This window comes from Bos indicus, chromosome 2 (genome assembly GCF_029378745.1).
Source record: "Bos indicus isolate NIAB-ARS_2022 breed Sahiwal x Tharparkar chromosome 2, NIAB-ARS_B.indTharparkar_mat_pri_1.0, whole genome shotgun sequence".
Lineage (NCBI taxonomy): Eukaryota > Metazoa > Chordata > Mammalia > Artiodactyla > Bovidae > Bos > Bos indicus.
Window position 1 is genome coordinate 25,054,087 of NC_091761.1, and position 14,702 is coordinate 25,068,788.

The 14,702-nt window shown below is 36.3% G+C and overlaps 1 protein-coding gene across 3 annotated transcripts in view; it reads left to right on the forward strand.

Moving 5' to 3' along the window:
* Positions 1–14,702, forward strand: part of METTL8 (methyltransferase 8, tRNA N3-cytidine) — a 174,063-nt gene that overhangs the window by 62,582 nt on the left and 96,779 nt on the right. For 2 of the 3 annotated variants that reach the window (XM_070799098.1, XM_019970994.2), the window contains exons 4-6: positions 6,455–6,825; positions 8,084–8,133; positions 13,707–13,770. In XM_070799098.1, the coding sequence (XP_070655199.1) occupies positions 6,455–6,825; positions 8,084–8,133; positions 13,707–13,770 (485 nt within the window). Of the gene's footprint in view, positions 1–125; positions 1,444–6,454; positions 6,826–8,083; positions 8,134–13,706; positions 13,771–14,702 lie in introns of those variants that run through there. The other variant, XM_070799093.1, reaches the window with a different exon arrangement.

Sequence of the window (14,702 nt, forward strand, 5' to 3'; positions counted from 1 at the left end):
CTGTCACTCCCATTTCCCATTTCTCGTCTATTGTCTCAGCTGTTGGTGAGAACTGAAGTCCGGAAACACCCTCACAATTCTGAAAGTAAGAACTTATCTGTCACGAGTGAGACAGTATTTTGCTGTACAGTGGCGGACATTTTCATTCCTGTGATTAAAACGTAAAGCATCTAGGCTATCATTAGCAATATTTCTTTCAATTAGATGCTCAGATTAATGATTTGTGATTCCACATTTCCTTTTGGTAATTTATTTTAAATTTTATAATAGTTCAGATTTCTTTTTAAAGCAGATTAATTCAGAGAAATGAGAAAGATACATTTGGCAGTTTTTGAGTTAATATGATTATGTTTTTAATTTCCTAAAAACATTTCCAGTGTGTTATATCTCAGCTGGTAATTTAGCAAGTGTAATGGGTTTTTTAAACTTAATAACAAATGCAGCTGCCATTTTTACTTTAAAATACCCTTGTAAATAACTACGTACCTAGGGTGAGTTACCTATGTCAAGAAAATTAGTAAAAGAATCCCACTATACCTTCCTTTGTGAATACCTTGCCACTTGAGAGTGTCCTGTGTGAGAAAAAATAAAGTAGCTTAAAGTTTTGTGTGCTGATAAATTTAGAGTACTTGTTTTTAGGTCAGCTTTGGTTGTTAATTTCATACTGTGCTCAGACTTTAAATTTCATAACTTAAGAGTTTTATTTTATTAGACAATTAACTTTATCAATGACATGTGGAAATTTCCAACTTTGACAGCTTAGGTGTTTGTGTAATTGCTGTACAAAAACAGCTTTAAAATGACTTTTGTTACATTGCAACTTAGAATAAATTTTCATAATTTGTACTAATATGTCAGATACATAGGTGGTTTAATTCACTTTTTTTAGTTGTGATATTCAGTGTGATTCAGAGTGAATTCTGAATATTTAAGTATGGTTAGTGTGTCATAGGCTTTCTTCCCCTCAGCAGTATTGAATTGAATAAATGAATAATTGAGAAGTTGTTTCATCTGACTGTGGTTAAACAGATCACTACACCCCTTTTATCGCCGTTGGCATAGAGCAATTAACTCTGAGTTGGTAACCTAAGAAAGTAAAGGGAAATTTTTCTCCTCCAGGAAAAATTGATATCCCTGTTTAAAAAGTCAGCTGGACAAGATATAGACAGGGCTGATTTCTCCACATTGTATTCTTTTATCATTATTGGATTTACCATGAGTGAAACAGAGGTTTAAACTAAACTTTTCTCTCATGGTCAGAAAAGTCGCTCATCCAGTTCCCCTGATACCACAGATACTCTTGCAGTTCACAAAATTAAATTAAACGTTGGATGTGTTTACCTTGTCTCACAGCCATAATTATGAGTTTGATTGAGCTTCCTTGGGGTCTCAGAAGCTGTTATACTTTGCTGGGAACTGTGGAATTGTCAGCATTGATTGAAGGTACTGCTGAAAGCACAACTTGAAAACACACACACAAAAAGAAACCCCCAAAACCCAGTTCCAGTCCAGTAGCCTTTATCCAAGCCCATTCTGTTTTGTTTCTGTTTTGTTGCTGTCCCACAAACCCATCTATTCTCATAGAACATTTTATGTTCCCATTGCTCATCATAATTTCATTATGCAGCCTTGCATAGTTTATTGTTTATATAATTCAAATGGAGTTTAATTAATTCTGTATTTCTGATCTGCCTTTATGTAGGTTCACTCCAATCAGCATTATTTTTACTGTTCTGTTATACTGATTATAAGTCATACTGAGGTTTTAATTTCAACTTGATGCTTCATAATATGAGGAAGTACAAAATCAGGAAAACATTATTTTCAGAGGTATTTTGGAGGAGGTTAATCTTGATTTTGTGTTAGAAGGCAATATAATGGTTAACAGCATAAAGTCTGATAGACTTAGTTCAGGTCCTAGCTCTGGTGGATGACCTTGGGCAAATTTTTTATCCCCTCTAACCTTGAACTTCTTTGTCTATAATAATATGTATGTCTGAGAGGTATTGTTAGGATTAAATGGGGAAAAAAATCCAAGTAAGACATTTGACATAGTGCCTGGCACAAAATAAACACTCAGTATATACTATTGTTGCTATTTTTAATGCTGCTGTTATTGGTACAATGATTTATGTGATTGTTTGTTTGTTTTCTCCTAATTCCTAAGTGGGAAATACTTGAAAAAGCTTGAAAGTATATATATTGGCAGACTGTGACCACCATCTTTTAGTAGTAATCAGATCCTTTTTAAAGATTGGATAAGCTCGGGTTGAATTTAGGTGCTTGATATATTTAGTATCTGAACCAGATTCTAGTCACCTCACTGCAGGTTTATTTTCATGATAAACTGTAGAAATTAAACAGTAGGACAAGCTCATATTTATGACAGCAGTCTGATTCAAGATTTTGCAGTTTGTAGAACTATAATGTTTGTTGTTTAGTCGCTAAGTCATGTCCAACTCTGTGTGACCCCACGGCCTGTAGCCCCCTCAGGCTCCTCTGTCCATGGGATTCTCCAGGTAAGAATACTGGAGTGGGGTGCCATTTGTTAATGTTCTCCATAAATTCATGGGATTTAATAGGAAAGTACATAGACTTTTTAGAACTTGAACATAGAGATATCTTTTAGGAAAGTAGAATGAAGACTTCAACCAAGATTCTTATCTTTGTATAAGATGCAGATAAAACTTTGCAGATATTACTCAGCCATAAAAAGGAATGAAATTGTGTCATATGTAGAGACATGGATATACCTAGAGACTGACATACACAGTGAAGTAAGTCAGAAAGAGAAAAATATCATATATTAATGCATATATGTGAAATCTAGAAAATGGTATACATAATTTTACTTGCAAAGCAGAAATGGAGACACAGACATAGGGAACAGACATATGGGTACCACGCAGGAAAGGGCGGGGGGCGTGGGATGAACTGAGAGGTTGGGATTGACGTATATATACCATTATGCATAAAATAGATAACGAATGAGAACCTACTATATAGCACAGGGAACTCTACTCGGGGTTCTGTAGTGACCTAAATGGAAAGGAAATCCAAAAGAGAGGGCATATATGTATACATATGGCTGATTGACTTTGCTGTACAACGGAAACTGACACAGCAGTAAAGCAACTGTACTCCAATTTAAAAAGCAAAAAAAAAAAAAAAAAAAAAACCTTTGCCAAAGAAGAACTACCTAATAATTGTTAAATTATTTTAACAATTTAACACTCCAGATTTCCATCTGATGGTTATAAATGAATATAAATTTTAAAATTGTAGTCAGTGCAATTTTAAAGATGCAGACCATTCTGTATGAAGTTTTTCTCTTAATATTATTATCCTTTAAATTTCAGTTGCTGCATAAGATTACTCTGTTTTGCCATGCATGGTTTGCTTGATCATTCCAAAGTTGAGGCTGTTTGAGTTATTTCCCATTTTTTCTTATAATAAGTAATACTGCTAGGAACATCTTTTCTTTCAAGTTACTCCCCTGCTGTCTATCTCTTCCTCTGCCAGTTAATTCTAAGGGGGATAGTGCCACAAATTAATCACTTGTAGTGTTAACATTCTAGTTACTAATAGGTTCAAACTCACTTCAAAAGTAGCTTGGTATTGGAAACTCAGATACTAGAGATTTGACTAAATATAGATCTTCTTAAGTGGGTTGCTTTTTATTAAACAGAAGAATCTTTTACCAGCACAGAGTGAGTTACAAAGAGAGTTTTTAAGATAAAAGGAAGAAGAGAAGGTATGAGAAGACTGGGGAAATTTGACAGTTTGCTAATTCCTCCTGAGTCTGATTTTCAGAATGTTGTTTTGTTTTCTTACACAGTATATCAGGCACACTCCCAATTTTTTTGAGTTGAGATAGAACTATTTTTAAAATATACAACAATTTTAGATTAACCATAAATAGCCTTCCTCCCATTATTCGGACACGGCTTAGCAACTAAACCACCACCACCACCCATTAGTACAGATGTGAGCGAGCATGTTTTGGACTTCAACATCACATAATTCTTTTGTTACAGAGATCTACTTTCATTTCTCAGACCTTAAATAAAGATAGGAGTTTCTGTCTTTCAAGCAGTCCTGCTGCCAGATACAATTCAGCCTTGATGGGAAGGAAGTCTTGTGGCTAAATGGGTGGAGATCCATGGTACAAGGCCATAAAGATAAAAGTGGAAAGAAAAGGAAAACTATAAGGGTTTCAGGACAGGGTTCTGTAACAAAGACAAAACTGACTGTAGGCAACTGCTTGTTCTCAGCATAGGAGCTTCTTTAAAATTATGAAAGAAAAGAGTCTGTTGTTTTTAGTTTTAGTTTAATTTTTTTGGGGGTGTTGAGAATAGATAATCAAAATTTACATGGATCAAAATTCAAATGAAAATTCTCTCTGAAACCCTGGTCCCCAACCACTCAGTTCTACTCTTCAGAGGCAACCAGTATGACTAATTATGTGATTATCCTGCCCAAAGACTTCTGTTCATGTAACACATGTGTTTTTCCTCCTTTTTTCCCCTAAAAAATAGTTTTTTTTCCCCTAAAAAATAGCATCATATACATACTGTTCTACATTTTGCTTTCTCGCATAACATTAAGTCTTGGAAATTATTCTACAACAACGGAACATTTTTAAAAATTTTTGAAAGCACTTTAAAAATGTCATGTGTCTCAGTTCAGTTCAGTTGCTCAGTCGTGTCCAACTCTGCAACCCCGTGGACTGCAGCATGCCAGGCTTCCCTGACCATCACCAACTCCCGGAGCTTGCTCAAACTCATGTCCATTGAGTCGGTGATGCCATCCAACCATCTCATCCTCTGTCATCCCCTTCTCCTCCTGCCTTCAATCTTTCCCAGCATCAGGGTCTTTTCCAATGAGTCAGTTCTTTGTATCAAGTGGCCAAAGGATTGGAGTTTCCGCTTTAGCATCAGTCCTTCCAGTGAATATTCAGGACTGATTCCCTTTAGAATTGACTGGTTTGATCTCCTTGCAGTCCAGGGGACTCTCAAGAGTCTTCTCCAATACCACAGTTCAAAAGCATCAATTCTTCAGTGCTCACCTTTTTTTATGGTCCAACTCTCACATCCATACGTGACTACTAGAAAAACCATAGCTTGACTAGACAGACCTTTGTTGGCAAAGTAATGTCTCTGCTTTTTAATATACTGTCTAGGTTGGTCATAGCTTTTCTTCCAAGGAGCAAGCGTCTTTTAATTTCACGGCTGCTGCACTGATTGAAAGTAATTCTTAAGCCAGGGTTTATGTCTGGTACATCATAGTATCCAAGAAATGTTTCTTGAATGAGTGTGTGAGAAAGTAAGCGAATTAGTGATTATGTTAATTTAACATACAGATAGAAAGAGGCAGAAAGCTAAGAATTTCTGGAAGGTCTGAGAATGTTGACCTGACCCTGATGCTGGGACCCAGGGTTAACATCTAAAGAATGACATCACAAAATGCATATCTGCTTTTAAATTGCATCAGAAATTCTCTTTAAGGCTTCATATTAGGAGATATCAATATGAAGAGATGCTCTGGAAGTGGCTGAAGAATGGAGTTGTGGGGTGGACGTGTGGTCCTGGTTCTACTATGACAGGGCTCCAGCACCCAGACAAGTGGGTTCATCTCTCTGTGTGTCCTTACTTCAAATGCAAAACAAGGAGGTTGGAGTAGATTATTTCAGTGCACCATTCTAGCTCAAGATTACATCATTTATTATTCCACAGTTTCCTGTTTGATTACCAGTTTGCACAGACATTTGTTATGTTGAAACTACATTTATAGTGACATAAAAAGTAAGGTTATCATTTCTCCAAGAAAATAAAGATACTTACAGGGTTATTGGTAAAAATGTGATTTTTTTTAATGTGATTATTAAGATTTCAAGATTACTCTAGAAAGTAGTTTGCAATTATTATATTCCTCACAAAAATTTATCAGCTAAACAATTGAGACAGAAGCAAATTTACCAGGAAAAGCCCAAGTACCCCACACATTGACACATTTTGAGAGGATTAATACTCTGTAGTTTTAACCTTTAAGAGGTTTTAAAAAAAATCAGATAAGTAAAAATTACTGTAATATTATTCAATAGTAAATATAATTGTTATAAATGAATAGTATATGTAATATATTCAATAGTATTTAATTATTAAATGCTTCCCAGGTGGCGCTAGTGGTAAAGAATCCACCTGCCAGTGCAGGAGATGCAAGAGACACAGGTTCGATCCCTGGGTCAGGAAGATCCCTTGGGGAAATGGCAACCCACTTCACTGTTCTTGCCTGGAAAATTCCATAGACAAAGGAGCCTGGTGGGTCACAGTCCATGGGGCCACCAAGAGTCAGTCACGACTGAGCGACTTTAATATATTTAGTTATTAAAATAATAACTAATGTTACATATAATTCATAATAAAATAAATCTTTGTTTTCCTCTTTATTTTAGTTAAGTATGAGAGTGAAGCCAGTAAATATTGGGACACGTTTTACAAGATTCATAAGAATAAGTTTTTCAAAGATCGTAATTGGCTATTGAGGGAATTTCCTGAAATTCTTCCAGTTGGTCAGAAAACTGAAGAGAAGGTGAAAGAATTATCATGGAATCATGTAAAAATTAATGCTGAAAGTTTTTTCTCAAAAATGCACTGCCCTACTATGCCTGAAGAAAAAAATCATTATAAAGAAAGTTCTGGCTCATCAGATGGTCAAAGCAAAGCAGGATCTGACTTTTCTAAACTGGACTCTGAAGAATACAGAGAAAGACCTCTGAAGACTGAATTGTTTCCTGGTAGCAATGCTGCTTTCAGAATCCTTGAGGTATGGTACTACAGGGGAAAAATTTTTTAATGTACATCACATATTACTTTATTAATGATCCAGATTCTTTAGAGGGAAAATGATCAAAGAACTGTATACTTTTGTGCATAAAAATTACGTAAGGGACTCATATCTTTAATCAGTCAGGTTTTAAGTTTGTGATTTATTCTTAAGTTTTTCTGCTTTAATTTCTAACTTGAAGGCAGTTTCTGTTATTACCCACTTGTAGATGAAATAGAAATAAGTGAAGTATGTAATTTGCTATAATCTGGTGTAGACCTTGATTTTCCATTTTAGAAAAAGAAAACTTTTCCTTCTGATTATAAACATAATAGATGCTGATTACAGAGAATTTGGTACAGAGAAAGAATAAACAATCCCATAAAGAAAGGATTTAACCACTGTTAACATTTAACTTTTTTCTCCCTTTGTTTATACTGTTTTATATAGTTGAGCTATACTATATCTGCATTTTAGGGTTTTTATTTGTATTTAACATAACATAAGCAGTTTTCCCTATCTTTAAAAATTCTCTATAAGCATTTTCATGGCTGAAAAATACTAAGTGAAATACTATGATTCTACTTATCTGTTTTCACTTGACTAGGCATTTAAATTGTTTTCAGGTTTTGTACAGCAAGTATCTTCAGGTGTAGACTTTTCTGTATTTTCTTTTATTATTTGGGTTCAATTGACTTGTTCATAACGTATTAAAATTTTTAATATTTTTAAAATATATTGCCATATTGCTTTCTAAGAAGTTGCACTAATACCAATTTACAGCAGTGTAGGTCTGTCTCGTCACACCCTCATTGATTAGAACAATCTTATTTTTAAGATTATTGTTAGACAAAAGCTATATTTTAATTTGCATTCCTTTGATTGTTAAATAGGTCATATAGTTCTTCAGATGTTTAGAAACCATTTGTTCTTCTGTCATCTACTTATTTCCTTTATTTATTAGGTTGTGTGTTTTTAATGAGCTCTGCCCTTTATCATATTTAATTCAAATATTTTTTTCACAGTGTGTTTGTCACCTTTTAGTTTGCTTCATTTGGGGGTTTGGTATGTAAAAATTTTAAATAGTCACATTTCTCAGTACATATTATTTTTGTGATTTATTCCATTTTGAGCTTAGACAACTCTCCTATAGACAAAGATTCAGAACATTTCTTTTAGTTTTTTTAAGTAAAAATCTGACATTGGTGAGGAAAATTTAACTTTATTTTCATGATACTTGTTTATTCTTTGATTTTAGGTTGGCTGTGGTGCTGGGAATAGTGTTTTTCCAATTCTGAACACTTTGCAGTGAGTTTTAGAATTTTCTCCTACAAAATTCTGCATATGTATGGAATATTGAGAAATTCTTGGAAAATGTTGTCATATATATACCAATAGTGTCCTTGTTCCCATATAAACAATGACTAAACCAAATTTCAAAAGAAGTGGCTTGGTCTTAGTATCTAATTTCATGTGAACTGAGAATTACTCTGGAAATAATATTTCACAGACATAGGTTGTCCACCATGAGTTGAAGTAATTTTTTAAGCTTGTGCTTATGTAGATGAGAGAGTAAGAAATGAGCAAGAGATTTGATCCTTCTGCTAAGCTGGGAGTTGCTGAACTTAGAGATTTATTTACTCCTCCAGGTTACTTAGGTGTCATTTTACACATAGAGAATTGAGTTTAAAGCTTACACTTTATTTTGTGTAAGGTTCAGACTCATTTTATTTTGTCATCACTTCTGGAGTCACACCAAGGATAAAACCTTCCTATAGAGTTGAAATGACTCTCTAGAGCTGAAATTTTTGGAGTTATAACACCTAACCCCAAGATTCATAAAGGGAGAAGTCCGTGATAGGAGCAGAGATGTTCTCTTGACCTGACCTTCCTGTTCACCACCTCACCAATGTGTTTTAGTAGGTGATGAAGAAGACACATCTTACAAAACTTTTACTCCTTTTACCTGTGGCTGGTCTGTCAAGTGCCTATTTTTTTTAAGTTTACACACTAGCTTTCTGATTATCATTTTTCCATTATAAAATTAACATAAGCACATTGTAGAACTTTCCCATTAGAGGAAAAGTAGGTGGGAAGGAATCACCCATTATTCCCACCATCAAAACATCAAAACATAGCTGCTGATAGAATTTACTATGCATATTTTAAAATTTATTAAAGTCTTTTTTTAACTTTCCATTGTGAACATGTATTTCAGAAAAATTGAGTAATACAGTATATTCTCCTATAGCTACCACCTTGTTTCAGCAGTTACTTACGTAAGGCCAACATCATGACACATTATTTTTATGAACTTATGATGGATCTCCAAAAAACAAGACATTCCTAATTGTTATTATAAACCTAACATAATAAAAAATAATTCCATAATATCATCAAATTACCAGTTAAAGTGTCTGGCCAGAAGTGATACTGGCCAATTTGCAGTTCTGAATGGCCTTTTTCTTTCAAGATTTATTTTCTTTGTTTTCCTTTTCCCATTTCTAGGCCAAAATTTCCTCTTCTTATACCACATAGCCAGATTCCTTCACCCTAGTGTTCTCTGAACTTGTAATACACGTAGATCTACTACATTGGTAGTTGATTATGTGTTACTCTGTGAAAAGCAAAGCAAAGTCGCTCAGTCGTGTCCAACTCTTTGTGACCCCATGGACTGTAGCCTTCCACGCTCCTCCGTCCATGGGATTTTCCAGGCAAGAGTAATGGAGTGGGTTGCCATTTCCTTCTCCAGAGGATCTTCCCAACCCAGGGATCAAACCTGGGTCTCCTGCATTGTAGGCAGACGCCTTACCATTTGAGCCACCAGGGAAGATATTACTCTATGACTCATCTCAAATTATTATTTAGCATATCATTTCCTTATATCTTCTTTATTCAGCTACTATTTATATATTTCTTGAGGTAAAGAGCATAACGTATTCTAATTTGGTTTTCCAGGTAGCCTAACAATGTAATATAGATAGATAGACAGAGCTCGGTACATACTGACTGGTTGATATCTCTGATTCCCCACTTGTTAGTTGTATTTTTTCCCCCTTCTGCTTCTCCATCTGACTAATAATTGCAGGCTCTTGCCTCCTCACCCCCTGACTCTTTCTTTTTGACTGGGTCTTTTTTTGGCCTCATATTCGTATTTTAGAAATCACTGTAACTCAATAACCTGAGATAATTGATTCATCTTTAAAAGGCAACTAGTGATTAACCTTCCAAAGGGAGGATTAAACTTTTTTTCCCCACCGAAGAAATTATGTTTTATTACTTTTGGAGATCATAGAATTAATATTTTACATTTTCAGAATATTTTACCATAATTAGATCTCCGGAATTGAGAGGTCATATCATTCTCCAAGGATCATTTAATTCTTAAACCTCCTGCCAAGAGAGTGCTTGATGGTGTGGTAGTAGTAGTGATATTTACACCTGTTTCCTGGGAGAAGGGCCAAGACAGTCAGCTGATTTTAAAGAAAAGCCCTGGAAAATCATTGAGTGGTCACAAGACCAACTTGGGCTGCTGATGCAGTGGGAATTCAGTCTCAGAGGTCATGTTGCTGTCTGGTAGGACACATGGCAAATGGCACAAGCTTTCCTTTAGCTACTAAACTGTTCTGTATCTTGTGGTTGTTTAATAATTTCTGCACAAGGGTAGATTGCATGCCTTTCATAATGAGCTAGATGTGCCAATGTCCAGAGAAGCATTTTGAGCTTTATGGAAGTTTTTACAAAAGCATATTAAGTTCTTACATTTTTAAGTTCCTGGAAGGCAGAGGCAGATATTCCTTTGATAATAATGATTGTGATGATGATAGCAAGAATAATAAAAATGACATTTTTTTTAACGTTTATTAGGTGCTTACTCTGAGTCAGGCATTTTTCTATAAACTTTACCTATCTGAGTCCATTCTATCCTCACAACCAACTTAGATGCCATATTTTATCTCTATTAGGAGTTTGGGACTGACATATGTACTACTACTATATTTAAAATAGCTAACAAGGACTTACTGTTTAGCACAAGGAACTCTGCTCAATATTCTGTAACAACCTAAAAGGGGAAAGAATTTGAAAAAGAATATATACATGTATGTGTATAGCTGAATCACCTTGCTGTACACCTGAAACTAACACAACATTGTTAATCAACTATACTCAAATATAAAATAATTTAAAAAATAAAGATGAGGACACAAATTACAGAGAGCTTACGTAACTCATCCATGGTTACCCAACTAAGTGGTAGAGCTGGGATTCAACCCTAGGCAGTCTGGTTTCAGAGCCCTTGCCCTTAGCCAGCATATCATGTAGTACTAATAATATATGTATCTAAGTATTTACTGAGACATTTCAAACATGTGTGACCACCCAAGAAATTACGAGTCACAAATATATGGGTTTCCTAGGAAACAATAAGGATGCATGCTGCAATAAAGCACTATTTTTATATGTGAAGTCACTCAGTCACGTTTGACTCTTTGTAACCCCATAGACTGTAGCCTGCCAGGCTCCTTCGTCCCTGGAATTTTCCAGGCAAGGATACTGGAGGGGGTTGCCATTTCCTTCTCCAGGGGATCTTCCTGACCCAGGAATCAAACTCTGGTCTCCTGCACTGCTGGCAGAGTCTACTGTCTGAGCCACCAGGGAGGCATTTTTAAATGGGTTGAATGAAAAAGAAAAGCAGCACAAGTTTTAACTTTGATTCAGTATTGGTTAACTTTTCATAACCAAATCCTATTCATCATATGTTCATTTATTTGGACAGATCTTAATTTGAATTAAAATTCCTAGTGCCACAGAGTGGCACTGTATGTGAATACTATACTGTATATGAGAATTCTATATGTTAATGTAGTATTCATCATTGAGTAGCCTTTAAGAGAGTAATGTCAGTCTGGGTGAGCTTTTGCTAAATGCATGTTTGGGCTTGTATTCCATATTTATTTAGAAATCCTCCTTGCCTAATATGCCTCCTGAATCAGATTAGAAGTTCTAATTATGTCCTTCAAAGCCCATATATCCTTCCTCATATTCTAAATCACCTCTGCTTCTCATCCCTGGTATGTGATTCCCACCTGTAAACCCTTCCCCTCTTCCCACTTAGCAATTCCATCCTCCCCCTTCAAAATTCTTAAACTTTGGCCTGACAGTGCCTGCCTTATCCACACTTCTATGGAAATTATGTCCCCAGCTAGGCTATAAAATCCACAAAAACCAATACCATACCTGTAATTACTGTTTAAGGACATACTAATCACTTGTCATTCAGACACAGTGTGAAGCAAGATGATTCAAGAATTCTTTTGATAGTAGCGTGTAAGATATGATCAGGAAGAGTACTGACGCACAAAATTCAAAGTCCAGTTGACTATTGAACACTGCAGGTGATTAATCCACAAAAATTTATACTCAACCCTTTGTATTTGTGGTTCCTCCATATCTGCAGATTCAGCCAACCACAGATCATATAGTACTTAGTATTTACTGTTATCCACGTGTAATTGACCTAGAAGTTCAAACTTGCATTGTTTAAGGGCCAGCTATATGTGCCGCCCGTTAGTAACCATGGCTCAGCCATCGTTAGTGAATTTCAGGCAAAACACTTACCTAAGTTCAGTGGAGGCCATTTAAAATTAGTCAAGATTTTTATATGGATAAATATCCCCCCTCAAAAAAAAAAACAACCCCTTAATTTACTTCATTTGCATATTCTAAATAAAGCACTGAGTCTTGGAGACGTTAAGTCTAATTCCGTGTTAATAAGTGGCAAATCCGGGATTTAAAAAGATGTACAATTGGCTGCCAAATCCCACACTCTTACTATTTTATTAGACAGTTTCATTTACTACTTTGTATTTTAATGCTTGGTCCATATATGGGGCTCAGTAGAAGTTTGAAAATCATTTGAAAAGATAACAAAAATTAATATACAAATGTTTTATTATTTTTAGAAGTTGTATGTACATGGTATTAATATAAACATATTTAATAGCATGTAACTACAACTGCTAAAATATATATATATATATATTTTTTCATATGTATATACATCATCTTCGGAGCATCAGAGCCTCTGTGAGAGACCCAGGAACAAATAAGTGTACACACAGGAAAAGGAATGAGGCGCCAACAGACATGGGGTTGAGGGTCCTTGGAGAGAAAAGAACTTGGCTAAGCTGAGAGGCGGAGAAGGCAATGGCACCCCACTCCAGTACTTTTGCCTAGAAAATCCCATGGACAGAGGAGCCAGGTAGGCTGCAGTCCATGGGTTTGCTAGAGTCGGACACGACTAAGTGACTTCACTTTCACTTTTCACTTTCATGCATTGGAGAAGGAAATGGCAACCCACTCCAGTGTTCTTGCCTGGAGAATCCCAGGGACAGGGAAGCCTGGTGGGCTGCCGTCTATGGGGTTGCACAGAGTCGGACACGACTGAAGTGACTTAGGAGTAACAAGCTGAGAGGAATTACAGGCCATGCCAGCTGGAGGCAGACAAGAAAGGGTGCCTGGAAGGGGTAGGAGCAAGATTGAGCACTGCTGATGGATGGCTTTAGAGGTTTCTCATGTGAGAGTATGCTGGAATATAGGGCAAGTAGGCCCAAGAAAGGGAGGGCTTTACAACCAGATCAGGAACTTGAAAGTTACCCTGTAATTGGTAAGTGTTTTGAGACAGTGTTGGTTCAGAAACAACATGAAGGCACTCACATGCCACTCTAGAGAACAGTACCTTAACAAAAGAAACAGCAAGCCAAGGTCATCCAAAATTCTGGTAAAGAGGTACTTATTAACAAGTTTCAACTACAGTTTCTTTCTTGTGTTGCTTCAGCTTATCTGAACTCTAGATTTAAATATTTCTTCCTTTTTCATAGGAATGTGCCGGAGTTCTTTCTTTATTGTTGTGATTTTGCTTCTGGAGCTGTGGAGCTAGTAAAGGTATGCCTTGTATTTTCTTTAAAGAGAGCTGTATTTTAAAAGAATCTTAATTTATTTACTGAAGTGATTTTTTTTAATGTAACTGCATCAAGTGTTATCTGTGACCATTTTTTTTTATTTTTGAGATGTGTCATTTTATTTTTTTATATTTTTTTGTTTATTTTTTGGCTGCACGGGGCCTTTGTTGCTGTGCACATGGGCTTTCTCTAGTTGTGGAGAGCGGGGGATACTCTCTAGCTGCAGCACGTGGGCTTCTTATTGTGGTAGTTTCTCTTGTTACAGAGCACAGGCTCTAGGCCACGCAGGCTTCAGTAGTTGCGGCTCCCAGGCTGTAGAGCACAGGTTCAGTAATTGTGGTGCACGAGCTTAGTTGCCCCATGGCATGTGGGATCTTCCACGACCAGGGATTGAACCCGTATTGTAAGGCAGACTCTTAACCACTGGACGACCAGGGAAGCACATCTGTGACCGTTTTTAACTGAGCTTTTACTATTTTGCAAATCATATCATCAAAACAATTGAAGTTGTTTGGGACTTAGAATTCAGGGGAGTGGCTCCTACAGGGTGGTATTTATATTTATACTGGAGAAGGCAATGGCAACCCACTCCAGTACTCGTGCTTGGAAAATCCCATGGACGGAGGAGCCTGGAAGGCTGCAGTCCATGGGGTCGCTAAGAGTCGGACACGACTGAGCAACTTCACTTTCACTTTTCACTTTCATGCATTGGAGAAGGAAATGGCAACCCACTCCAGTGTTCTTGCCTAGAGAATCCCAGGGATGGCAGAGCCTGGTGGGCTGCCGTCTATGGGGTCACACAGAGTTGGACACGACTGAAGTGACTTAGCATAGCATAGCATAGCATAGAGCTTTATACGTAGCCTGGCACATGGTAGGCACTCATTAAATTAAAAATTCTGCAAAAACAAAAAA